Source organism: Schistocerca cancellata, chromosome 3 (assembly GCF_023864275.1).
Source record: "Schistocerca cancellata isolate TAMUIC-IGC-003103 chromosome 3, iqSchCanc2.1, whole genome shotgun sequence".
NCBI classification, from domain to species: Eukaryota; Metazoa; Arthropoda; class Insecta; order Orthoptera; family Acrididae; genus Schistocerca; species Schistocerca cancellata.
In genome coordinates this window covers 209,142,233-209,169,137 of record NC_064628.1, presented here as the reverse complement: position 1 = coordinate 209,169,137, position 26,905 = coordinate 209,142,233, and the positions used below count along the sequence as shown (strand labels likewise).

Below are 26,905 nucleotides of genomic sequence, written 5' to 3'. Positions count from 1 at the left end.
AGTTGCTACTGTGATATCTGTGACTTCTCAGTCACTGTGATTTCTAACAGATACGCGATTTCCTGCCCACCACTATTCAGAAGCATGCTTAAATCTCCCAAGAAGCATAGAGGGTTTTCTGAGAAACTTAGAAGTTTTAGCAGGAGAGAGACATTTAAAGAATTTCAAGTGTTATGTTGTACTGAAATACACAACATTCTATCTCCTTGTGCAACTCGATGGTTGTCTGTCTAATCATGTGTGGGCAGATTGGAACAGTATCATGCACTTATTATCTACATGACAAATTTGGAATTCATTATGTATGTTTTAGGCATACTTACAGATTTTAATACCTTTTTCAAAGTGAAGTTGCTCTCCTTCATAAAAAGGAAATCAGGAGTAGAAGAAATGCTAAAAGATCAGTGTTCTGATTTTGTTCCAAGGCACATCGTTGGATTAGATAAGATAACAGTTGGGTATTGCTACGCAGGAAACATTTGATATACTAAAATCCAACACTAAAGTACAGCAGCAGGACATAAATTGTTTTTATAAAAGTTGCTTGAATTTCTGTGTAGAGCTTGTGCCACAAATCAAAAGACAGTTTGACTTCTCAGATCCCATTTTGGAATTAATTTCCGTTTTGGAACCTAACTTGGTCATTCATACTCTGTTAACTCCTTGCTCCCTGTCGTAAAGAATTTTCTTGTTCTTCAAAAATAAATCAACTGTCAGCAGCTTGATTCTGAATGGAAAAATTATGCAATGCTGAAGCATGAGGAACTTGGACTAGATGTATTGAAACCAGCTATGTATAATAGAAGAAAGTTTTTGATATAAAATCTGCGGCCAAAACTCCAGTTTGACAAAAAGCAATCTTCCTCCTCCTCTGTCTCCCCTTTTCCAGAGTCTTGGTGGAGCAAGTGTTTAGTACCCTTAAAATCTTGAAAACAGCTCGCAGGATCAAATTGAAAGGTGAAATAATTGTAGCACTGATTGCCATATCATTTTTAACTTCCTTCTTCAGAACAAAAGGACTTGATGACTTGTATTTTATCATCAGGGAATGGACAAAACAATTTTTCCAAACACCAATCCTTTCTAGTTCTAAAATCCTCATACTAGACACAAAACATGCTGGAAACGTATAAGTACCCTATAACCCCTAATTTAATAGGCAAATGTGTATTTTGAATCACGTATAGTGATGGGGAGGATATTCAGACATCATTCTTTCTCTTCGTTTGCATGATTCGCAAATTCAGTACCTCAGTAAACTTTGTGCCACGTTTTCATCATGGCATTCTTGTGAAATGCAAATACATTCATCAAACAGCATCTCCAGCAGAACAACTGGTACAAGGTGGGATAAAAGTGTGTCCTGAGTCTCTTCACCAGGATCCTGGACAGTACTTTAAATTTTGGGACAATCCTGCCAGAACTATGGTTATGAGGTTCCATAAACTGTTGTACATTTTTTTGCTAATTGGTTATTTCAGTAATCAGTTTATGGAAAACTACTCACCAAGTGAATGACAGGTTGCAAAAACTTTCAGGGAGCAAGAATACTATGAATTATCATGGAACTTTAGAATGCTAGATTTTCTTGCAAAATCTCTTATTCGTAAATAACATTTCTGAAATATCACATATTGCAGTACATTTCAGTTTACAATATTAAGGAATGTCTCATGTCTAATATCGTGTATCCTGAGGCTCGTAATGTTGTAGTATTCGTTTTTATCTGTATTGATTGCCGAATTCTCTAGTGGTTTCTTGTAGAAACCATTTTGTATAGGCACGCAATTGTACCATAAACAATGAAGAGAACCTACAAGAGGTTTCATTAAGTAAGCTGCATGCAAATCAAGCAGAGTGTAAATCAGGTCATTTGGATATTTTTGCACTTGATGGTACATGACGCATGAAATTATGAATGGATGCAAAGTCGGTCCCCCTCAAGAACTTATGCTGTATCGTCATCCAGTTAGGCTAGTTCATTACTTTATTCCTCTGACAGCTTTTGAATCAGTGTGGTGTGTGACCTTGGTAAACTTTGTGCCACATTTTCATCATGGCATTCTTGTGAAATGCAAATACATTCATCAAACAGCATCTCCAGCAGAACAACTGGTAGAATTTCTTCATGTTACAATACATTCCAGTGACTTCGAGAACAGTAGTAGGCCCTACTGTGTTCTGATTACATGGAAATATCAATCAAGGGTTCAGACTCAAACTTAGATAGTCACAGATATATTCTATACAATTTCAAAAGAATGAAATTGACTTGCTAATATTAGAAGAGACATTAACAGTCATATTCTAAATGAAATAGGCATGTAAAAATGACTTGTGCTCTAGAATTAATATTTCCTTCAGTACCAGAGTGTGTACTGTTATGAAACTTCCAGTCAGATTATAAATGTGTGTTGGACGAGAACTCAAACCTAGAACCTTGCGTTTCATGGGCAATACTCATACCGAATGAGCTATTCAGGCACAGTTTTAAGACCTTACAGCTTCACATGTAACAGCACCTCTCTCCTCTTTTCCACGCTTCACTGTGTCATCCTGCATGCTTTGTAGGACTTCCAGTTAGATAACACATTAAAACTGAATAAACCTACAGATAAAGTAATCAAGAAGCTCGTTCAAAATTTTCTGCCCTTGAAAATATATCTTTGTGTTGACATAAAGACAAGCTAGGGCAGTGCACCTGCAGTAAATGAAGTATTGGTTGAACAGAAGTTAGTTGTAAGAATAGTGTGTAAAACAGTGATCTGCACATCTTGTAGAGGCCTTTTTAACAAGGTCAGAACTGTTATACTCACATCTCTGTACATTCGTCCCTTAATGGTTTTAGTAAAAATCAGTTTCTGCCAAACTGTAATTTGCACAGATCACCATATAAGACACAATATAATTTTCACATGGAATTTGCCATCTTGTCTAGGGTTCAGAGTGCTATTATAGTATTCAACAAGCTCTATTCTAATAGACAGCAAAAGATGGTGGAATCTCTACCATTTCAAAATAAAATTTAAAAAGTATTTCATTAATGATTCCTATGAATTACATGGTTATCAAGGATAGATTATTCCTGTTAGCTGCGTGACAAGTAACAGTGTTCACTGTAAAGCTGCATGACAAGTAGAAGTGCACTGAAAACAGTCCTGTCTTCTTGCAAATGTATGTAACTATTTTCTATTAAAAATTAATGTAATCCAATAAATATTAAGCTACCATTAAAAGATCTACAGCTGCTGTTTAATAAAACTGAAGAATAGGAGCTTTCTTCAACAGAGTGGCACTCTTCTGAATTTATTAGGCTGAATTTCCCTGGAATCACCACAAATACCATTAAGGAGGATACATACAGTTTATTGTAAATACAGTGTACGAACAGAGTTTCTAAGAGCTGCTGCTCTTTTGTTAATCCCATCAAACTGAACAACTTCTACACAATGGATTTTCTATAGCTTGTTTTGAAAGAGTGGATAATGCGCAAATGTGAGGGATGCAACTTGTATCAGCAGTTTGGTAGCATGGTTTCTAACAGCACATTTCACTACAATATACAAACGAGAAGTTTTTCCTGTTACAGACTCCCATTTCTGCATCAACTCCAAGCAACTTTTCCTTTTTTTGTTATTTTTATTTTTGTTAAGTGGCTCTGCAGTTAGTGGAAATTTTTTGAAACAATGTGGTTTCTCTTTATTTGCCAGTCACAAAGGTTACAATATTTTCAGACTAATCAGCATTGGTACTTGGCATTACTGCAAGGCAAACTTTACTGTTTTTCCCACCATGGCAGTTTTTGCCTTTAAAGACAAGTGTTTTATTTGGAAAGCTGTTGAAGAAGAGACTGGCTTCACCAATATTAAAGATGGCTTTCAGTTCATAGTGTTGTGCAAGTTCTTAGAACCTGTCACTCTGCAGTTCACTAACAGTTTCTACATTCAGTGTATTTTCTTCATCGCATACAGTTTTGTAGACTACAATATAACGTTTCTTAAATTTGTTGAGCCATTCGTTATATGCGGAAAAAATTCTTGATACTGAGCATATTGGCGACCTTCAGTGCTTTTTCTCATACCACAACACCATTTCAGGGAAGCATGTGCTGTCTGAAATCAGTTCTTTGTCACTTCTTGTATATTGTGTATTTTAAGTAACTAGTACATTTCTTCCTTTTTACATTTGGCCAATTTTAATTTGCAATTTCTGAAACCAAGTCTTACTTTTCTAATAGTTACATTCAGCATGGACACAGGCTTCCCTAAACTCTGTGAAAGTGCTGCACATATTCCACAATGAACATCAGCATTTTCAAGAGTTTTACTCTTCCTTCCAACAAAAGAGTCTTTCTTCTTGTAACATTTTCCATCTTATCCATGACATAAAAATGTAGTTGTTTTTAGCAGCCTCTCAGAACACACTACTTGTTGCTACATACCCCAAAAGTGGCATAGGGTCGGTACATTAGATTCAGAATGTCTGCACTAGTAAGTGCTTGTATCCTATGTTGTTTAGGAGGTTCAAATGAAAATTTGTGGTCCTAACAGGATAGTGAGGGCTTTTTTGTAAACATTTTCTTCATTTAAGGGGTTAATACAACTAAAGCATAAGTGTCATTGCAGAAAGGAAAACCAAGATGTAGGATTCAGCATGAGATACTTCCAAGTATTTTTGCAACATATCTGCATTATGCAGGGTATATATTTGCAGTATATGCTATTATTATACTAATGTATAAAAGCAGTGTATGTAGTTTTTATTAACTATTTTTTTAATTACCTTTGGTTGTACATAGCATGTCTACAGTATGTTACAGAATATTTTTAGATGTAGCACTTAATTACTTTTTAAATACTCTTTAATTATATGTTACATTCAGAAGTAAATTAAAAAATATTGATAATTATGAACTGTTGGAAGAACGGTGAGAATCATTATTCTGGTAACGAAAACTGAGCGGTGACTGATGCATTCTTCTGCGCTTGTGTATGATAAAACATCCACCAGCTATCACGAAAGCTACTCCAACAATTGCACCCACACTGGCACCAGCAATTGCAGATCCACTGGGTCCTGTAATATATGGAGTGTGTTTTACTGGATTGTATCTTATTTGTTAATTAATAACGACTCTATAAAATACAGATATTAGAAACTGTTTACACAATACTGGAAAATCCTGGATGTACAACAACAAAGAACCAAGTAAAGATAATCGCCACAAACTAATATTTAGAAAACTGCTAAACATGGCCATTAAGGAAACTTCCTGGCAGATTAAAACTGTGTGCCAGACCAAGACTCGAACTCCAGAGTTTGAGTCTCGGTTCGGCACACAGTTTCAATCTGCTAGGAAGTTTCATATCAGCACAGAGTGAAAATCTCATAATGGTCATTGTCTTTATTACAGTTGTAATTTAGAGAATCCTCATTTTCAAGTAAATGTCACACATGCACACAGGCATACATACAGCTGCTATCTCAAACTCCTAATGAGCACAAGCAGTGTCCAGGTCACACAGTAAACAGACATCTATATCTGGTATGTACTCTGCAAACCACTGTGAAATGCATGGGGTTTCTTTACATTGTACCACATGTTAGGTTTATTCCCATTCGATTTGCATACGGAATACAAAAAGAATGACTGCATAAATGCCTCTCTTCACACTGTAAATAGTGTGATCTTGTCTTTGTGATCTCCATGGGAGTGATATACAAGAGGCTGTAGTGTATTCCCAGATTACTCTCTTAGTACTGGTTCCAGATAATCTGTAAACAGGTGTTTGTCAGATAGCTGACAGCTACCATCAATCATCTGCCATGGTACATTCTTCAGCATTTCTGTGACTTCCTTGTGCCATGAGTCAAACAAACCTGTAACCCAACTTTCTGCCCTTCTTTGTATAGGACTACATTCAATATCCCCTAATATTCCTATTTTGTGTGGGTCTGCACACATGAGCAGTAGTCTAGGATGTGTCACATGAGTTTTTGGAAGCAATCTTACAAATCAACTGAAATCTGACACCTATTTCACCTACTACTGAACCTGTTTGATCATTCCATTTCATACTCCCACAAATTGTTACACCCAGGTATTTGTATTCTTATAGACGGGGTCAGCAGAAGGAACTGCTAGCCCAAATGCACAAATGAATACAATGCACAGATCAGTTTACATAATAGGCAGTTATTTCTAGCTGCACAAATTGAACTATGTGTTACAGATGATGTGATCACACTAATCCTTTTGAAATTGAGATTTAGCGTTTTCTTCTGCTGAAACCTTTAATTATCTAATTGTGTATTCGACTCATGACAATGATAGCTGATGTGAATATTCACCTGTGAATTATCTATTGTATCTGTTGTCATTAAAGATATGTAATGGGGATCCAACCTAAATTATATAGCAGTAAAATAAGCTATTGTTAATAGTATCATTTAGTAAAACTTCAATAATAACCACTGTGGAATTAAAAAATGTAGCAATTTTGCAGTCATTACTATAGACTGTAAGTTACCAGTAATAACAGATGATAACAAATTATCACTGATAGATAAAGATATTGTTGGTTTTAGCAAATGCTGGTAAATTATTATTAGTATTAACAGAAGGTGGCAAGTCCTCAGTAGTTTCACACAGTGATATAATCTCAACATAGCCAGGAGCTGGCACACTCTCAGTACTACCACGTGACAGTAATTTCTCAGAAGGAATAGAAGGTAAAAATCTGGAAATACTAATTGATGCTACTAATCTGTCAGTAGTAGCTGAGAGTCATAACTTATACTGTTATTAGATGAAATTGGCTTATTATCTATCAGATCATGATTATAGACAGTTTCATCACTACCAAAAGATAGCACAATTACTTGTAGTTCCTCCAATTGTGGTTTCCTTCCATTTTTAAACATTATAACCATTTCTACATTATTAGCTTTAATATATTTGTAAAGTATTTTCTGTGCCCATTAGTTTTTCTTCATTTGCAGGAACAACCTGTGTTGAGCTGGCAGTATCAGAATGTTCAATATTGTTTTCAGTCTATTCTTATTCAAAATCTAAACCTTTGTGGGGACCATTGATGATGTAAAATATTAAAAAACAAGTCTGTTTGTCAACAAGTTCAGTCTTCTGCAGGGAGAATACATTTGACTCACTCAATTTGTTGTTTACAGTTGTACCAAATGCATGTGTTTTGTTGTATGTCCTTGTTTAGTAATAAAGTTAGTGCTTTTACTGGCTTTCTGCTTCTTCCTGCAAACATGGAATACCCACAATGGTGACCCTGCAACAAACAGCAACTGCTACTTCAACATAAAAAGTGTACTTTGTTGGATTGTGTTTGCTTCGACAATGGACCCGTCCCACAATTGCCACATTCACAAACAACTTGGACAAAACAGCGACCCACACAATGATTCGCATGATGCCTTGTACTACCCATATCTGCCCATGTTATGTGTGAAACATGGTAGTGACATTATACTGTGTCATACTATCAACTACAACAATGATCAACACAAGCATGAACAATGTGTAATGAATTTCAGCCTCGTTGGTGATTTCAGTGATGAGTTCAATCTTTTCTCACGCCAAAAAGATAATATTCGACCAACTACTTCAAGTGTATACAGCATCACCTCACATGATTTCATCAGTCCATCCACGTTGGATACAACCCATTTGAATACATGCGTAACCTCATGTGGGGCCAGCTGCCTGGGCCATGCACGAAGTTTCTCAGGTTGCCGTCCATTTCTCAGGTTGCCTTTCATGCCATGAATTGTCCCAGAGATCTGGTCCACTGTCATCCTGAGACCATATGACCCAGCATATCAGTGACAGAATTTATGTGGAGCATATATACAACATAGTTTTGACCATAACATACTGTGCTTCAAATAGTCGAATTACAATAAAAGAAATTAGAACAGATGGGACTATAATATATGTAATAGTTTCCAGAAAAGTAAAATTAATTTGTTTCATCACAACATTAGTGGGCTGAAAAACAAGACAGATTAGCTTCTTGTATGTCTAGAAGATGTAGAAAACACTGAAGTGATGTTGTTGTTGTTGTCCATGAACCATGGACCTTGCCGTTGGTGGGGAGGACGTTAATATCAGGAGAAAGAAAACTGGTGTTCTACGGATCAGAGCATGGAATGTCAGATCCCTTAATCGAGCAGGTAGGTTAGAAAATTTAAAAAGGGAAATGGATAGGTTAAAGTTAGATATAGTGGGAATTAGTAAAGTCCTGTGGCAGGAGGAACAAGACTTTAGGTCAGGTGAATACATGGTTATAAATACAAAATCAGATCGGGGTAATGCAGGAGTAGGTATAATAATGAATAAAGAAGTAGGCATGCGGGTAAGCTACTACAAACAACATAGTGAACGCATTATTGTGGCCAAGATACACACGAAGCCCATGCCTACTACAGTAGTACAAGTTTGTATGCCAACTAGCTCTGCAGATGATGAAGAAATTGATGAAATGTATGATGAGATAAAAGAAATTATTCAGATAGTGAAGGGAGACGAAAATTTAATAGTCATGGGTGACTGGAATTCGACAGTAGGGAAAGGGAGAGAAGGAAACATAGTAGGCGAATATTGATTGGGGCTAAGAAATGAAAGAGGAAGCCGTCTGGTAGAATTTTGCACAGAGCATAACTTAACCATAGCTAACACTTGGTTCAAGAATGATAAAAGAAGGTTGTATACATGGAAGAAGCCTGGAGAAACTGACAGGTTTCAGATAGATTACATAATGGTAAGACAGAGATTTACGTACCAGGTTTTAAGTTGTAAGACATTTCCAGGGGCAGATGTGGACTCTGACCACAATCTATTGGTTATGACCTGTAGATTAAAACTGAAGAAACTGCAAAAAGGTGGGAATTTAAGGAGATGGGACCTGGATAAGCTGACTAAACCAGAGGTTGTACAGAGTTTCAGGGAGAGCATAAGGGAACAATTGACAGCAGTGGGGGAAAGAAGTACAGTAGAAGAAGAATGGGTATCTCTGAGGGATGAAGTAGTGAAGGCAGCAGAGGATCAAGTAGGTAAAAAGACAAGGGCTAGTAGAAATCCTTGGGTAACAGAAGAAATATTGAATTTAATTGATGAAAGGAGAAAATATAAAAATGCAGTAAATGAAGCAGGCAAAAAGGAATACAAACGTTTCAAAAATGAGATCAACAGGAAGTGGTAAATGGCTAAGCAGGGATGGCTAGAGGACAAATGTAAGGATGTAGAGGCCTATCTCACTAGGGGTAAGATAGATACTGCTTACAGGAAAATTAAAGAGGCCTTTGGAGAAAAGGGAACCACTTGTATGAATATCAAGAGCTCAGATGGAAACCCAGTTCTAAGCAAAGAGGGGAAAGCGGGAAGGTGGAAGGAGTATATAGAGGGTCTATACAAGGGCGATGTACTTGAGGACAATATTATAGAAATGGAAGAGAATGTAGATGAAGATGAAATGGGAGATGCGATACTGCGTGAAGAGTTTGACAGAGCATTGAAAGACCTGAGCCGAAACAAGGCCCCGGGAATAGACAACATTCCATTAGAACTACTGACGGCCTTGGGAGAGCCAGTCCTAACAAAACTCTACCATCTGGTGAGGAAGATGTATGAGACAGGCGAAGTACCCTCAGACTTCAAGAAGAATATAATAATTCCAATTCCAAAGAAAGAAGGTGTTGACAGATGTGAAAATTACCGAACTATCAGTTTAATAAGTCACAGCTGCAAAATACTAACGTGAATTCTGTACAGACGAATGGAAAAACTGGTAGAAGAGGACCTCGGGGAAGATCAGTTTGGATTCCGTAGAAATATTGGAACACGTGAGGCAATACTGACCTTACGACTTATCTTAGAAGAAAGATTAAGGAAAGGCAAACCTACATTTCTAGCATTTGTAGAGTTAGAGAAAGCTTTTGACAATGTTGACTGGAATACTCTCTTCCAAATTCTAAAGGTGGCAGGGGTAAAATACAGGGAGCGAAAGGTTATTTACAATTTATACAGAAACCAGATGGCAGTTATAAGAGTTGAGGGACATGAAAGGGATGCAGTGGTTGGGAAGGGAGTAAGACAGGGTTGTAGCCTATCCCCAATGTTATTCAATCTGTATATTGAGCAAGCAGTAAAGGAAACAAAAGAAAAATTCGGAGTAGGTATTAAAATCGATGGAGAAGAAATAAAAACATTGAGGTTCGCCGATGACATTGTAATTCTGTCAGAGACAGCAAAGGACTTGGAAGAGCAGTTGAACGGAATGGACATTGTCTTGAAAGGAGGATATAAGATGAACATCAACAAAAGCAAAACAAGGATAATGGAATGTAGTCGAATTAAGTCGGGTGACGCTGAGGGAATTAGATTAGGAAATGAGACACTTAAAGTAGTAAAGGAGTTTTGCTATTTGGGGAGCAAAATAACTGATGATGGTCGAAGTAGAGAGGATATAAAATGCAGACTGGCAATGGCAAGGAAAGCGTTTCTGAAGAAGAGAAATTTGTTAACATCGAGTATAGATTTAAGTGTCAGGAAGTCGTTTCTGAAAGTATTTGTATGGAGTGTAGCCATGTATGGAAGTGAAACATGGATGATAAATAGTTTGGGCAGGAAGAGAATAAAAGCTTTCGAAATGTGGTGCTACAGAAGAATGCTGAAGATTAGATGGGTAGATCACATAACTAATGAGGAGGTATTGAATAGAATTGGGGAGAAGAGGAGTTTGTGGCACAACTTGACGAGAAGAAGGGACCGGTTGGTAGGACATGTTCTGAGGCATCAAGGGATTACAAATTTAGCATTGGAGGGCAGCGTGGAGGGTAAAAATCGTAGAGGGAGACCAAGAGATGAATACACTAAGCAGATTCAGAAGGATGTAGGTTGCAGTAGGTACTGGGTGATGAAGAAACTTGCACAGGATAGGGTAGCATGGAGAGCTGCATCAAACCAGTCTCTGGACTGAAGACCACAACAACAACAACAATAGACTAGCATCATTTTCATGTGGGGTTAGCATGGAGAAATGAGGACTTGCAACATATATAACACTTGGACACAATATCCACAACTCCTTGGACTTTGTGGAACACCTCAAATACTTATGAATCTCGAACACAGGTGCCATGGTTAGCTTTGAGGTTGAACGTCACTGCCTCAGGACGATCTCAGTTTAAGAAGTGAGGGATTTGATGGAGTGCAGTTGGACCTTTTCATGCATATTTTAACATAGCTTACATCCTGTGTGCAGGCCAACTTTATGAACAGACTGAAGGAGTAGCAATGGACAGACCCTTATCACCAGTAGTGGTAAATCTGTTTATGGAGGGATTTGAAGATGAGGCATTTAAAACTACTGTCTGCCAGGTGACCTGTTTCAGCAGATACGTTGACAATACATTTGTCATTTGGGCACATGGTCGGAAAAGACTGGACGAGTTCCATGACCATCTGAACTCGAGACACTGCAGCAGAGTTCACAGTGGAACTAGAGAATGATATCTTTGATTTTTTTTATGAAAAGGAACACAGATGGCACATTAGTAGTGTTTCTACCGTATGCAGGGCCTATATCTGCTACGATCAGCAGGATCGCGAAACAACACAAAATCAGAAATGTGTTCTGCACACCAAACAATATCAGGGCATTCCTTGAAACAGTCAAAGATGATCTGGGGTTAAGGAAGCCTGGTATCTACCATATACCATGTGAATGTGGTATGTCTTACATCAGTTAAGCCACCAGAACAATTGAAATAAGGTGTAAAGAACACTAGACACATAGCAGGCTACAACAGGCCACAAAATCAGCAACAGCAGAACATTGCTTGGAACTTGATACACCATGCATTATGATAAACCCAGGATCCTGGCTCAGACCCCAAGATTTTTGGACAGTGTGATTACTGAATATATTGAAATCAAGATGGCAGGCAGAGAACCTGATCAGCTGGGAAGCAGGTACCAGCTCAGTATGGTGTGGAATCTGGCTTTGGAATTACGAAGGAAACAATGGTGATGATTTATGGTAAAAGAAACAGTGGAAAAGAGTTCCCTTTCCTGATAATGAACCTCAGACAACCAGTAGCGTAAGTCATGGGTTTGAATCTCGCATGGAGCACCAGGCAGCAACTACCTTCTCGGGAGACAAGTGTAACACTCATGGACGAGAGAGGCAACAACATCAACCACTGGAAACCTCAGGCACCATCTATGCTAGGAACAGAAACAATACAGAACTGCAGATGGCAGCAACTGCTGTGAGAGATTGCTGTGGCGTGCACAGACAGAATACGCAATTCCCACAGCAGCCTAATTCAGCAGGAAGTGCACCTTGTAGGGGTGTACTAAAACCACAAGGGCACCATAGGAAGGTAGAGCAGTTGCCAACAGCATAGAAATGTTTGCATCATATTGATAGTGCTGGGAATGCACCTGGCGGATGCAGACCTAGTACAGAATCCATTGGCACGGCCGCCACCAGAGAAAACAGTGGAAATGGGCAAGAATGGAAAATGGAATGCCCGGAAATAAATAATACCACCAGAAATGGCCACAGCAGATGTGGACGGTGTAGAAAACACCAGACACCACACAGACATAAATATGGTATACGGTCAGCTTGTTGACCAGTCAAAGGAAACATCTATGAAGACACTGACTTGCGATGTCGAAATATTGTGTTGGGAAGATGCACACCACCAGCAGTACACCCAGTTCCATGAGATGACAGTTTTTGTGCAGGTCAGAACCTAGAGCCATGTGCTTGTGAATTGTTACTGCAGATACTTCTCTGCCAATTGTAACAGTCTACAGATCCCCTTTAGGACACTTTCAGATTTTTCTGAGAAATCTAGATGATATTGAGCTATCTATCAGACAAGAAGAAACAGTTAGTAGGTTAAGTTCAGCTGCTTTTGCTTTCCATATAATTGCTAGTTTTGGAAAGAAACAGATCAGCCTCTTGGCATATTTTGCATATTTCCACTCAGTAATGTCTTAGGGAATAATTTTCTGGAGTAACTCATCACTTAGAAAGAAAGTATTGATAGCATGAAAAGCAAACCATAAGGATGATATGTGGTGCTCACCCACAGTCGTCTTGTTCACACCTCTTCAAGGAATTAGGCATTTCAACTGTACCATCAAAATATGTATATTCACTAATAAAATTCATCATAAATAATACTTTCAATCAATTTGAGAATAGTGATGTCCAAACCTACAACACTCGAGGAAAAAATGAGCTTTATTGCCCATTATTAAAGTTGTCAGTTGCCCATAAATGAGTTCAATATGGAGCAACAAAAATTTTTGATCAGTTTCCCAGTAAAGAAAATATCTGACAGGTAGCAAAGCAAGTTTGAACTCTAACCCAGAATCATTTCTCCCAGACAACTCCTATTCCAGGAACATATTTCTATTTTAAAACTGGTAAACCGAAAAAAAAAAAACACTAAACATGTGTACACATACTGTAAACTGACACATTCCACATCATTCTGATAAAAGAATCATGAAACTAATTGACTAAAAACATTTATGGAACATGTAACTAACTGACTGGACATCTCGCAACATGGTTCATGGTTATCAGCTTCATATTACATGGCATTGGCATCTTTGACGGTATTTCTAAGCTCATGGCCCTATTAAGCAACATAAGAGAGCACCCCCACGTCATCAGTGATGTCATAGAAGCACCTCCGGCTAAGATAAAATTCACACCATGAAGGCAACATTGCTCCACTGACTTACGAAGACACCACAGGAATAGTTGTGAGAAGTAATTTACGAGGAAAGATTGGGCAACAGAACACTATCTCAGCTTTGGAGACATGTCCATAGATCAATCAACTAGACTCTCATGCCAGACAGCATGCTATGACTCTTCACACTACTGTGTCAGATGATGTGCATTAGCCTATCCAGTTATGACAACTCCCTTGTCAATTACCTCTCGCATGATTTCCACTGAAACTGCAGCTGTGCTTTGACAGACAGTTGCAGATGAGCAACAACCATTAAACTTCTTCTCAAAGACGCTAACTAAGTCTCAAAGCAAGTGGTCAGCTTATGATATAGAACTGGTCACTGTACATGAGGCAGTGCAGCACTTCAGTGATGACGTCAAGGGTAGACTATTTGCTATATACCCACAGACCACTGACAGATTCCATATGTAATCCATAAAAAAACTGTTCTCCATGGTGTTTCTGCCACTTTGTTTATATTTAACAATTTATTACTGATATTCAATACCAGAAGGGCATGGACAATGTCATGGCTGAAACACTACTGTATGCAACTGGTATGAAGTAAATGTTTGTTAAATGTATCAACCATAATGATGACAAAAATGACAACAAAAAACTCAAATTAGCTCACTTCCCAGCTAAAAGATGGGTGGGGAGGGGAATTATAATTATATTTTATTAGCATTCATCGCCAATCACTTCCCATATAAGGTTCAAAATCGTGCAAATGACAGTCAACAGTGATGAAGTTTCAAGCAACAATAGTTGTTTGTATTTTGCCTCTATTTTTAGCCTGGGCTCATAGCAGGAAGGAAAAGAGGAAGGGAGGAGTGGTGCATGTTTCAGTCTGTTACAAGCTGTGTTCTGTTCGTGTGCTGGAAGAACATGTTACTCAAGTGCAGTTATTGTGTGTGTTCCTTCTGTAATGCCTGTGGTTCAATACACCTCACAAATGTGTAAACAATGCTGACAATTTTTGCTACATTTGTGGACAGGCTACATTGAAATTGAAAAGGAGACCAATAATGCCATATATTAGGAAGGTGTACTGAGTGTACTTTGACTGTCAAATTGGGGTCCAGGACAAGCCCGAGGCTCCTCATGTCTGTTGATTATCTGTGTCTTGAGTCTTCATTCATGACTCAATCATAAAAGATCTTCCATGGGCTTTACTATACATGTAATATGGCAAGGACATCAAGCCATGTGAATGATTGTTACTTTCGTGTGACAATTCCATTAACACATGGTCGTCCTTGACATATCCTGATATACCAACAGCCATGCGATTATTGCCTCACAAAGACGGAATGCCTGTTCCTGCCCACCTGATTATGATAGTGATGAGGGAGGTAGTGAAAGTAGTGCTGCACCTCACTTCAAAACCCAGGTCCAGATTTTGTGTGTAGTGAAGAGTGTACAATTCACAAAATAATGCAGTGTGAGCTTAACAACCCAGTAAGAGATCTGGAATTGCTGAAAGGTAAGCTGAACTGTTGATGTCAAGACTTCAACAGCAGATTTGTCTTGACAAGAAGGTAAATGTGACTGCATTCCATAACCACCATATAGCATTCCTTCCAGTTTTCTAAAGTGGAAAGAACTTGGTATGTTGTAATGATGTACAGTGACTGATGGCAGCCTTTAGACACTGATTTTAAACGTGATTTGTGGAGGCTGTTCTTTGATTCCTCCAAAGGAAGTCGAAAGTGTGTGCTACTGCATAATGGAAATGTGTTGCCATTGATTCTGACTGAGTATGCATCTTACATGAAAAAACATATAATATGAAACAGTTATTATTGCGATCGAACTGTGACAAGTTCAAACGGCAGATTTCTGGGGATCTGAAAGTCATATGCATATGTAGGGGGTTGTAATATATCCCTATGGTAATCATTTGAAGCTGATTGTTGAAACTTTGTTAATAGACTTTCTCGGGATAGCTTACATCTGTCTTCTAGAGTCTGCCAATTTAGTTCCTTCAGTATCTCTGTGACACTCTCCCATGAATTAAACAAACCTGTGATGCTGCCCTTCTCTGTATACTTTCAATATCCCCTATTAGTCATATCTGGTAAAAGCCCCATACACCTGTAAAGGCCCCATACACCTAAGCAGTATTCTAGAAGCAGTCACACAGATGATTTGTAAGCAATCTCTTTTGTGGACTGATTGCACTTCCCCAGTATTCTACCAATAAACCAAAGTCTACCACCTGCTTTATCCATGACTGAACCAATGTGGTAATTCTCTATAATATCCCTACAAAGTGATACATCCAGGTATTTGTATGAGTTGGCCGATTCCAACAGTGAATCATTGACATTATATCATAGGGTGCTATGTTGTTTCGTTTTGTGAAGTGCAAAATTTTACATTTCTGAACATTTAGAGCAAGTTGCCAATCTTATCAAGATCTGACAATATTTATGCACCTTCTTTCAGATAGTACTTCACTACTGATAACTGCACCACCTGCAAAAAGCCTGATTTTACTCTTAATATTGTCTGCAATGTCAGTAATAAACAATATGAATAGCAAGGGTCCCAACACACTTCCCTGGACATTACTTAAAAATTAGCAGACATCTCTCTGGTCAGTTTGCTGATCCATAAAAAGTCTTATTTGCAGATTCCCATGAACCAAGACAATCTACCAAAAATGGCTATTATACACCATTTTGCGCTTTATGAATTACTTTACATGCCATATGGACTTAAAAATGCAGCACAGATTTGACAAGACTTCATAGACCATGTACTTTTCAAGTTTTCTTTATGCTACCCACACTTGATGATATTTTGGTCTTCACAGTTTCTCAATACAAACACGGAGAGCATCTTAAAGTAGTTTTTGATGCCTTACACTTACCTGGTGTCATAGCTAATGATGATAAATGTCAACTGTGGCAATCAGAAGTTACCTTCCTTGAAATTCAGTTAACAGCAACAGCACAGCCTACTACAAAATGGACTGAGTTCATTAGTCAACAGCAGTGCCCACAAAACCTTAAAGAATTACACCTATTTGTTGGTATGGTAAATTTTTATCACAGATACGTACCTCACACAGTAGCCATTCAGGCACTACTAATTAAAGCAAATTAAAGCATTAGTAGGCCAAGACATGATGGGTAAAAGACATATTCAGTGGACCCCACAGATGCAACAACGATTTGAGCAAACTGAAGACTGCCTTTCTCATGCCATGAAATTGACATGCCCACTATCCTCTACACACCTCTCTATCATCTCAGATGCGAGTGATTACATGACTGGAGCAGTTCTCCAATGTCGGTAGCAGAAAAAAAAACACACTATACTTATTTTCCAAAGTTGGCAGTGTATGAAGCAGCATGACACTTTAAAGACAATGTGGTTTTCATTTAAAACACCACATTGTTCCCTTGCTCTTCAACACAAGTACTTTATGATGTTTCACAGAATCATCTTTGATCACTTGTACCCCTCAGCATGAGGGTCATCTTCAATAAACTACAAGGGCTGCCCTATCCAGGGATCCATCCAACAATGACACTTGTCACAGAGTGCTTTGTGTGGCCAAATGACAAAAGAAATATGTGCTGCCTGCCAACGCTGTAAGATAGGAAGTCGTACACAACCACAACATGACTGTTTTCAAATACCTAAGTGCCTAAACTTCATCAGGCCCCTTACCGACACAAATGGTTTCCATTATATCCTTTGAGCAATCAACAAGGTAACTCACTGGCCAAGGCTTTCACCGACAACACTGAAGAAACACAGCAAAAGCATTTCTCTGTTTATGGATTTCCGGTTTTGGCTGTCCCAACTTCTTAATGATGGATCAAGACAGACAATTTGAAGCAGACCTGTTAACCGAATTCTGTCACTTGTGTGGTATTCAGCACTTCTGGAACCCAGCTTATTTCCCTCAGAGTATTAGACTAGTGGTGTGCTGGCGTTGCACACACAAAATGGCCATCATGTCATGGAGGGGAGTGAATGGAACCCCTACCGTTGGTGCTTTTACGTGTGTGTCTGGTGTATAAGGAAGACCTCCATGCGTCCCTAGTGGAAATCCTTTACAGGAAACCATTAACTCTACTGACAAAGTTCACAGAACCATCCCAACTATCAACAGAGAATTAATGCCCTCTGCTTGTTCACAAGATGAAGCAGCACATCACTCGTCTCAAATTACCACCCTCACAAGCCCACGGTTCACACAAAATCTTTGTCTATAAAGCTCTAAAGGAATGCACTATGTAATGCTGTAAGATGACACTGTCCACCCAGGATTGCAACAAGTGTAATTTGGCCCACGCAAAGTGATTACAAAATTTCATTAGAATTAGAAAATTACATTTCACATCCTACTAAAGACTACCATCAACAGACACATGCCTGTGTGGACCCTGCCAGATATCTGCAACATGCCTGTAAATAGCACTGACTGCTCAGACAAGAGTACTCACATCGATCTGGATGACCACATATTTGTAGTGCGACTAGACATGCAACAATTTCAACCTGGAAGAGATCTCGTATAAACTCACTGATGACCTTCTGATAGTGGAAAGACTCACTCTTTTGTCCAACAAGATGAAAATGGCCCAGCCATGTTTTGCTTTGGCAGCCATATATGATCATGCCTTCTTATATATTTTGACCAAGCAATAAAGTAAATATATATGGTATCTTTGGTCACAGTCAATGTATTGTCAGCATCGTCATCTTGGTCTTCTTCACAGTCATAAAGTAGGGTTGTACTCATACTCTTCTTACGTTTTGGTGCAGTAAACTTACAGAATCTGTTTTAATTGTTCTTTTTTCTTTCCAGCAATTTAAGTAGTTTCTGTTCCTTCATTATTTTGTTCATAGCAACTTTAATTTTAGGTTCTTTTATTCAGAAACTTTGCACGAGTAGTTTGTCTACATTCAGTATGCATACATAAAAGCTGCATTTCATTGTGAATAAGTTAATTAATAAATACTACAGTTAAATAAGTGTTGAGTTCTTGTTTCAAGAAGAAATAATTAACTTTTATATTATGTTGTACACCTAGTAAGTTGACATGTAGGCCGAATTTTTGCAGCTCATAAATAACAAAAATTTGTGTAGTGTAAAGTATGTTAAGTGATTTAATTATATTTTTAAGTGTTTAATCTGTGTTGCAAATGTAAGTGTGGATGTTGCTGAAGGGTAATCAGACAGGAAGTGGTATGTGTAGTTTATGGGTTTGAATTTAGTTTATGGGTTTGGATTCCATTGGGATGACTGTAATGGACAAATGAATATGGAGTTCAGTGAGGCTCTCCCATTAAACTGTAGAATATACAAAAAAGACATGAGAATTGTTGAACAGGAGGCAAAGATTTGTCTCCTTCAGGCTGAGTTAAACTACACAAAACTTGAACTAGGTACGTTGGTGGAGGCAAAAGATTGTGGGAACTGGGTAAAGGTTATGAACAATGGGCGAAAGACGAACAACTTTTCAGCTTCTTCTTCATCTACAGTTCAGCTTACAGTATCTAATAAGTTTGATTTGTCACCTGAAATAGGAGAGGGAGAGCCTCATCCAATTGTAGATCACAGTATGGTGCAGCGAACTTCTAGCAAAAAACTAAGTGTTCATCAGTGCCAAAGGAGTGTATGAAGAAAAGAATTTTGCTGCTACTTAGTAGCCATGATAGAGGTCTAGGCCAGATGATACAGGACAAATTAGGAACAGGGTACCAGTACATGAGTATTTTGAAGCCAGCCAGTCTGTGTCAGTCAGGAAACAGAGGAAATAGGAAATATGTGCAAAGATTTTGGCAAACTGGATCAGGTTATTGAAGTAAGTGGAGCAGGGAACAGCCTGGCTAAAACAAAATACAGCATTAGGGGTGACATGGATGAAACAGTAGCATTTAACCACACAAGGGTGAGCTTTATGGAGTCCTACAATACCATGATCAGCTCTAGGTTAAAATTACTGTGAAATGTGTGAACACTGAGTTGAGCAGGCTGCTGTTGACTGAAATGAAATCTCATATGAGTGCAGGTCTGTTGCTACAATTGGGAGATGAGGATGTACTGGACATGGCCTACACCCGAAGAAGAGGAAAAGACAGGCTGGCTGAGCTTCTTGCAGAAAATGTGTGGAGGGCCCCCGCCACTACACAAAGCAAGGTCTCTGTGGTTACTGGTGTCAGAGAGGTACCTTTTTTGGTCTGAATCGGTATTCAGACACTCTGTTAGGAAACAAGTTAAAATAACAGAAGATCCCCATAAAATTCTGAAGAATGTACAGAAAAGAAGTCAATAAAAGCTGAGAAACAAGAATAATCTAAAATGAAATATAAGAAGAAATAGAGATTTTAATTGGAGTTTTATTGAGAATTGTCACTACTGTCAGCAACGCAGTCAACAACCAAACACTGGATTGTTAGCTGCAACAGGCAGAAGACATGCTTGTTGGTGCTAGACATTTTGGCGATTTTGACCAAGATGAACTCACGCTGCAATGTTGTTCTTTGGCCCACCAGTGTAGAAGTGTGCACAGAATCAGCTTAATGAGAAATCCATGCAATACAAACGTTTTTTTATTTGTAAAAGCTGACTTTGGAATTTTCCTTTGTGTGAGACAGTGTGTAAAAGATTCATGTTTGCCAATTTGATGTTCTAGATTCACATATTTTTCTGTTCAAATTGATTCTGCATAATCTTCCATTGAATCAATACCTGTTTGTATTGTGATACACTGTGAAATTTCCAACATTCGCAACTGCCGCAATAAACTCGTAGTGCTATCCTCAACTATAAGCGTAAACTTAATTGTGCTCCTCTAAAATTTTTGAGAATGATAGGCCCATCCTCTTTTGAAACAATTAGTCTCTAATGCCATTGTACAACTACGTGAGAAATAGGTTATTTTTGAGAATTTCTGGATGTTTACAAAACTACATTTTCATTAGTTACTGGTACGAGTGTTTTGGATATGTAATGTATTTAATAGCAAATCACAATTCTGCCAAAGAATACATCACCCCTGAATTTCATTGTAAGTCAGCACAAATAAACGTGTGTTTTTGAGAACTTTTGAAAGCTACCATAGTCCTTTGCATAATATCTACAAGCAGTTTGTAGTAAATAGACATTCGTGATTTATTTACTGTAGCAGGTATTCTAACTAACATATTGAGTCACATCTAGTTTTCCCTTAAAGAGGAGTAGCCCTATATATTATCTGCATTTATTGTAAATTAACTCTGTCTTCGAGTTTTTTTAACAATTGTAATTAATATCAAAACATTTTTGGAAACTAGTAATTTTTACTGCAGATTTTTGTGTTGCCTTAACCCTTTGACTGTGGCTGACTACAACTGCAGACCGAGCGCGCCATGCCCTGGGTGTGGCTGATCGCCACAGCAGTTCAGTGCTGCCATGCCCCATGTGCTGCTGACTGCTGTAGAAGTTCTGAGACATTTGCTCGCCTATTGTTTAGTTGTGCTTGCATAAGATGTCTCTTTGTTTGCACTACACAGTTTGAGGCATCATGTCACGGACTGCGCAGCCCATCCCATCGGAGGTTCGAGTCCTCCCTCGGGCATGGATGCATGTGTTGTTCTTAGCATAAGTTAGTTTAAATAGTGTTTAAGTGTAGGGACTGATGACCTAAGCAGTTTGGTCCCTTAGGAATTCATGCACTTGAACATTTTTTGTTTGTTTGCAGCACTACTGGCAGACTTTTGCCACACCTTATTGTTTGCTCTAACTGCACCAGATGGCATTTCAATATGCAAAACACGACTACATTTGAAGTCAATGTCAGCACATTTTGGCGGACCCTCACAGCACTTGAACCAGTAATTTTCTGTAGACACAACAGATAACACTTCTGTGATTTCTATCGAACTATAGTTTCGTGTCTTTCTGCAGAGACTCTATTCGTGGTTCAGACATCAGTCGCCTGTTATTCGCTTGTGTTTGGATATTGATTTTACGTATTGTGATGGCATGTAAAAAGCTCCTCGCCTCCAAAGAGATCATACAGTTGTTGATGGAGAGTGTCTCCTGAAGATTCGCTTACGAATAGTTTACGATCTAGAAACATTGTTGATTCTCATTCATCTCCATCTATAATTACTATTGCAAATCCTACAACATTGAGAGGAAGTCCACAGCTGGGTACTTCTAATCAATGCTCATTATCTTCAAATGAAGATGCACAGTGACCCCAAGGATGACAGAAAACAAATGGAAATGTGAAAACATAAATCCAAAGAAGCATCAGTTTGACGAATCCTCATCAGGAATGAAAGCTCACGTAAGTGAAAATGAAAGCTGCCTCTGTCTCTTTAGACCTTTTGTAAATACAGGCATTGTTGAAATGATTAGCCAGGAAACAAATAAGTACTATACGTACCGGTATCGATCAGCCAATTGCAAACCAGAGACAAATTCTAGAATAAACAAGTGGAGTGACCAAAATGTGTCAGAAATTTTTGTTTTTGTAGTGCCTTCCTTTCTGATGGCTAGAGTGAAAAAGTTAAAACTGAGTGAATATTGGTTGACAGACCCTCTTCTGGAAAAACAATTTTTTTCCAAAGTAATCTCCAGAGACCGATATTTTTTGTTGTTGAATTTACTGCATTTCCATGACAACACTTTGCCCCTAAATGGGGATTACTTGTCAAAAATTCGGCCTACTGTAAAACATTTTTTGAAAATGTTCAAATGCTGTCTGAAAGTAAAGCAATGTATTCCAACAAAGAGAAGTAGGTTTGAAATTAAAATTTTTGTAAATTGCATTTGTGAGACAAATTATATACAGGATTTTATTGTTTATTTTGGCGCACAAACAGACATTGATAATCACGGTATGGGAGTGTCTGGAAATACAGTAGTCACATTATTCCAACCTTACTTGGAGAAAGGACATATGCTGTTTGTCAGCAACTGGTATACCAGCCCAGATCTATGTTGTTGGTTGTATGATATAGCAACAAATTCATGTGGTACAGTTAGGTGAACACTGAAGGAAATGCCAGTAATGGAGGAGAAACTGAAGAAAGGAGAAATAACTTTCTGATCTTCGAAATCAGGGAAGGTAATCGCTCTAAGTGGCTGGACAAGAAGGAAGTCTGGATGCCATCAACGTACCACAAGGCTGAAATGCATCTGACTTCAAAAAGAGATCAGAAGATTGGTGATCTGAAAATGAAACCAAGTATGGTAATAGATCACAATAAGTCAATGGAACTAGTCGACCGAAGCGACACGCTAATAAAAACAGTGGGAAGTACATGGAAGTCATCTAAGTGCTACCAGAAATTGTTTTTCCATATTTTGGACATGGCAATGTTCAATGTTTTTTGCTTACATCAGAAATATGGAATGAAAGTGAAGTACAAGAAGTTTCATTTCAATGTAATTAGAGAAAGTCTTGCAACTTTTTATATCGATCACAAGAGAGTGGTGGTGCTAAACTTCAAGAGTACCCTACAAGACTAAACATGTCGACACATTTACCAGATCAGAGGGAAAAGTACAAGACATGAATAGTCTGTGCTTGAAATGGTGTTAGGAAACAAACTAAGTTGTGCAATGTAACTCTTTGTGGTTATCCATGCTTCAAAACTCATCACACACAATTTCAGCAATAAAAAGCTGTTAAATCTTGTTTTGAGAGAATGTAGAAGTATATCACTATTGTAAAGGTCTTTATTTTTATATACATTATAATAAAAATGCACCTCACACGAAAATAAAGTGTAACTATTGTAAATAAATGCCCCCAATTCTTCCAAAGCCAGTCCAAAGACCAGAACAGAATAGAAAGCCAAAAAACAGCAGGCATGTTGGACGCATTGCATGTGGCAAGTGTGCCAGAAGCATTCAGCATATGGCGAGGAGAGTGACAATGCAGCACATGAGGCACGACCGCCAGTGTTGCGCATAGCAGTCAAAGGATTATTAGAAATTTCGTTTTGTGTATGTGCTAAAATACAGCCCCACTGTGAATGCTGTTCTCAGACACAGGATGAATTGGTTGATGTTTGTAAGCAGCTGGAAATTACCCTGACTACTATCAAACGATTGGAAGCTGTTGCAAATCGGTGTGTTGGAAGAACTCCTGAGAGTTGTGTACCTGTGATACTGGTACCAAAGGTACCTCAAATACCATCCTTTTCTTGTGGATCCTGTCTCCTGTGCAAAAAGTACGGGATCTGACATTACTTGTCCACTTTGTTGTGAGTGTTGTGTAGATCTAGGCATCCTGTACGGGGTAGACGAGGTCCAGGAAGAACTCAGTGTGTTGTACTGATCCTCGTAATCAACAAGTTTAATGTGCTGTCTCAAACTGAAACTGAGCCAGTGGGATTCACTTAACCTGTTTGGGGAAACCTGTTTTGTCTGGTGTCAAGTGGAGGCAAATAGAAAAAGGGTAGGGTGTATTAATCATTGGCAGTTCAAGCCTACAGTGAACCCTTAGGGATATGGCAGCAAGGGATAGGAAAACAGACCAGGTAAACTCAGTGTGTATGCCTGGGGCCCTCATTCAACATGCTGAAGAGGCTGTTCCAGCAGCCACTGACTGGGCAGAGTGCAACTGACTGCAGATTGTGGCACACATTGGAACAAATTATGCTTCTTGTCTGGGTTTCGAGGTCATACTTGGGTCATTCCAGCAACTTGCAGAGAAGGTTGAGAAGACTAGCCAACAAACCCAAGAACTGATCATGGTCCCTTGGTTCTGAATCAAGTGGAAGGACTGAACCAGAGACTTTGAAGGTTATGTGACAAGCTAGACTGTGTCTTCCTGGTCTTGCACCATAAGGTCAAGAACTGTAGAGTCCACCTAAATGGGTCAGGTGAGCACTACACATCAGAAACTTCTACTCAGCTTGCTGACTATGTGAGGTGCACACAAGGGGTTTTTAGATCGGGCGATGATCCATTCAACCCAGATAAAGATAGCTGTAGGAAACCCATAAGTATCAGTGTAAAATCAAAATAAATGCTTCCCACAGATGAGAATATTAAAATCATAATGGTAAACTGCCGAAGTATTTGCAACATAGTGCCAGATTTGAAGTGGCATTAAAAGCAATGAAGATCACAGAATACTAGGTACACAAAACTTGCTGAAATCTGAAATTAATAGCAGCAAGAGTTTTGAAGAAAATTTAAGTGTATATCAAAAAAAGAGGCAAATCGGAAGTGGAGATGGTGTATGTACCACAGTAGACAAGAAACTCAAATCCACCAAGATAGAAATTGAAGCTGCATGTGAGATTGTTTGGGCAAGACTCAGTATCAGGAATGCACATAAAATGATAATTGCATCTTTCTATTGCCCACTAGACTCTCTCCTGATATAACTGAAAACTTTAAAGGAACCTCAGTTCACTTGTACATAAGTTCCCCAGGTGTACTGCAATCATCAGTGGAGAGTTTACTCATCCAAAAATTTTGGCAAAATTTAGTTTTGTTAGAGGTTGGCGTGGTAAGACATCCTCTGAAATGTTACTAAGTGCTTTCTCTGAAAACTACCTAGAACAGATAGGAACTGTACTCATGATGGAAATACACTCCTGGAAATTGAAATAAGAACACCGTGAGTTCATTGTCCCAGGAAGGGGAAACTTTATTGACACATTCCTGGGGTCAGATACATCACATGATCACACTGACAGAACCACAGGCACATAGACACAGGCAACAGAGCATGCACAATGTCGGCACTAGTACAGTGTATATCCACCTTTCGCAGCAATGCAGGCTGCTATTCTCCCATGGAGACGATCGTAGAGATGCTGGATGTAGTCCTGTGGAACGGCTTGCCATGCCATTTCCACCTGGCGCCTCAGTTGGACCAGCGTTCGTGCTGGACGTGCAGACCGCGTGAGACGACGCTTCATCCAGTCCCAAACATGCTCAATGGGGGACAGATCCGGAGATCTTGCTGGCCAGGGTAGTTGACTTACACCTTCTAGAGCACGTTGGGTGGCACGGGATACATGCGGACGTGCATTGTCCTGTTGGAACAGCAAGTTCCCTTGCCGGTCTAGGAATGGTAGAACGATGGGTTCGATGACGGTTTGGATGTACCGTGCACTATTCAGTGTCCCCTCGACGATCACCAGTGGTGTACAGCCAGTGTAGGAGATCGCTCCCCACACCATGATGCCGGGTGTTGGCCCTGTGTGCCTCGGTCGTATGCAGTCCTGATTGTGGCGCTCACCTGCACGGCGCCAAACACGCATACGACCATCATTGGCACCAAGGCAGAAGCGACTCTCATCGCTGAAGACGACACGTCTCCATTCGTCCCTCCATTCACGCCTGTCGCGACACCACTGGAGGCGGGCTGCACGATGTTGTGGCATGAGCGGAAGACGGCCTAACGGTGTGCGGGACCGTAGCCCAGCTTCATGGAGACGGTTGCGAATGGTCCTCGCCGATACCCCAGGAGCAACAGTGTCCCTAATTTGCTGGGAAGTGGCGGTGCGGTCCCCTACGGCACTGCGTAGGATCCTACAGTCTTGGCGTGCATCCGTGCGTCGCTGCGGTCGGGTCCCAGGTCGACGGGCACGTGCACCTTCCGCCGACCACTGGCGACAACATCGATGTACTGTGGAGACCTCACGCCCCACGTGTTGAGCAATTCGGCGGTACGTCCACCCGGCCTCCCGCATGCCCACTATACGCCCTCGCTCAAAGTCCGTCAACTGCACATACGGTTCACGTCCACGCTGTCGCGGCATGCTACCAGTGTTAGAGACTGCAATGGAGCTCCGTATGCCACGGCAAACTGGCTGACACTGACGGCGGCGGTGCACAAATGCTGCGCAGCTAGCGCCATTCGACGGCCAACACCGCGGTTCCTGGTGTGTCCAATGTGCCGTGCGTGTGATCATTGCTTGTACAGCCCTCTCACAGTGTCCGGAGCAAGTATGGTGGGTCTGACACACCGGTGTCAATGTGTTCTTTTTTCCATTTCCAGGAGTGTATATTGGATCTAATGGCAACAAACAGATCTTACCTCTTTGGGGATGTTCACATCGAAACTGGTATCAGTGACCCTGACATAATAGTGGCAAGAATGATTACCGAAGTACAAAGAACAAC

The 26,905-nt window shown here is 39.5% G+C and overlaps 1 protein-coding gene across 1 annotated transcript in view; it reads right to left on the bottom strand.

Annotated features, from left to right (window-relative positions):
- Positions 1–4,906: 4,906 nt before the first annotated feature.
- The window catches only part of LOC126176227 (uncharacterized), a 327,159-nt gene continuing 305,160 nt past the window's right edge, over positions 4,907–26,905 (bottom strand). Inside the window, exon 9 of the mRNA XM_049923372.1 lies at positions 4,907–5,076. Coding sequence (XP_049779329.1) covers positions 4,907–5,076 — 170 coding nt within the window. The remainder of the gene's footprint in view (positions 5,077–26,905) is intronic.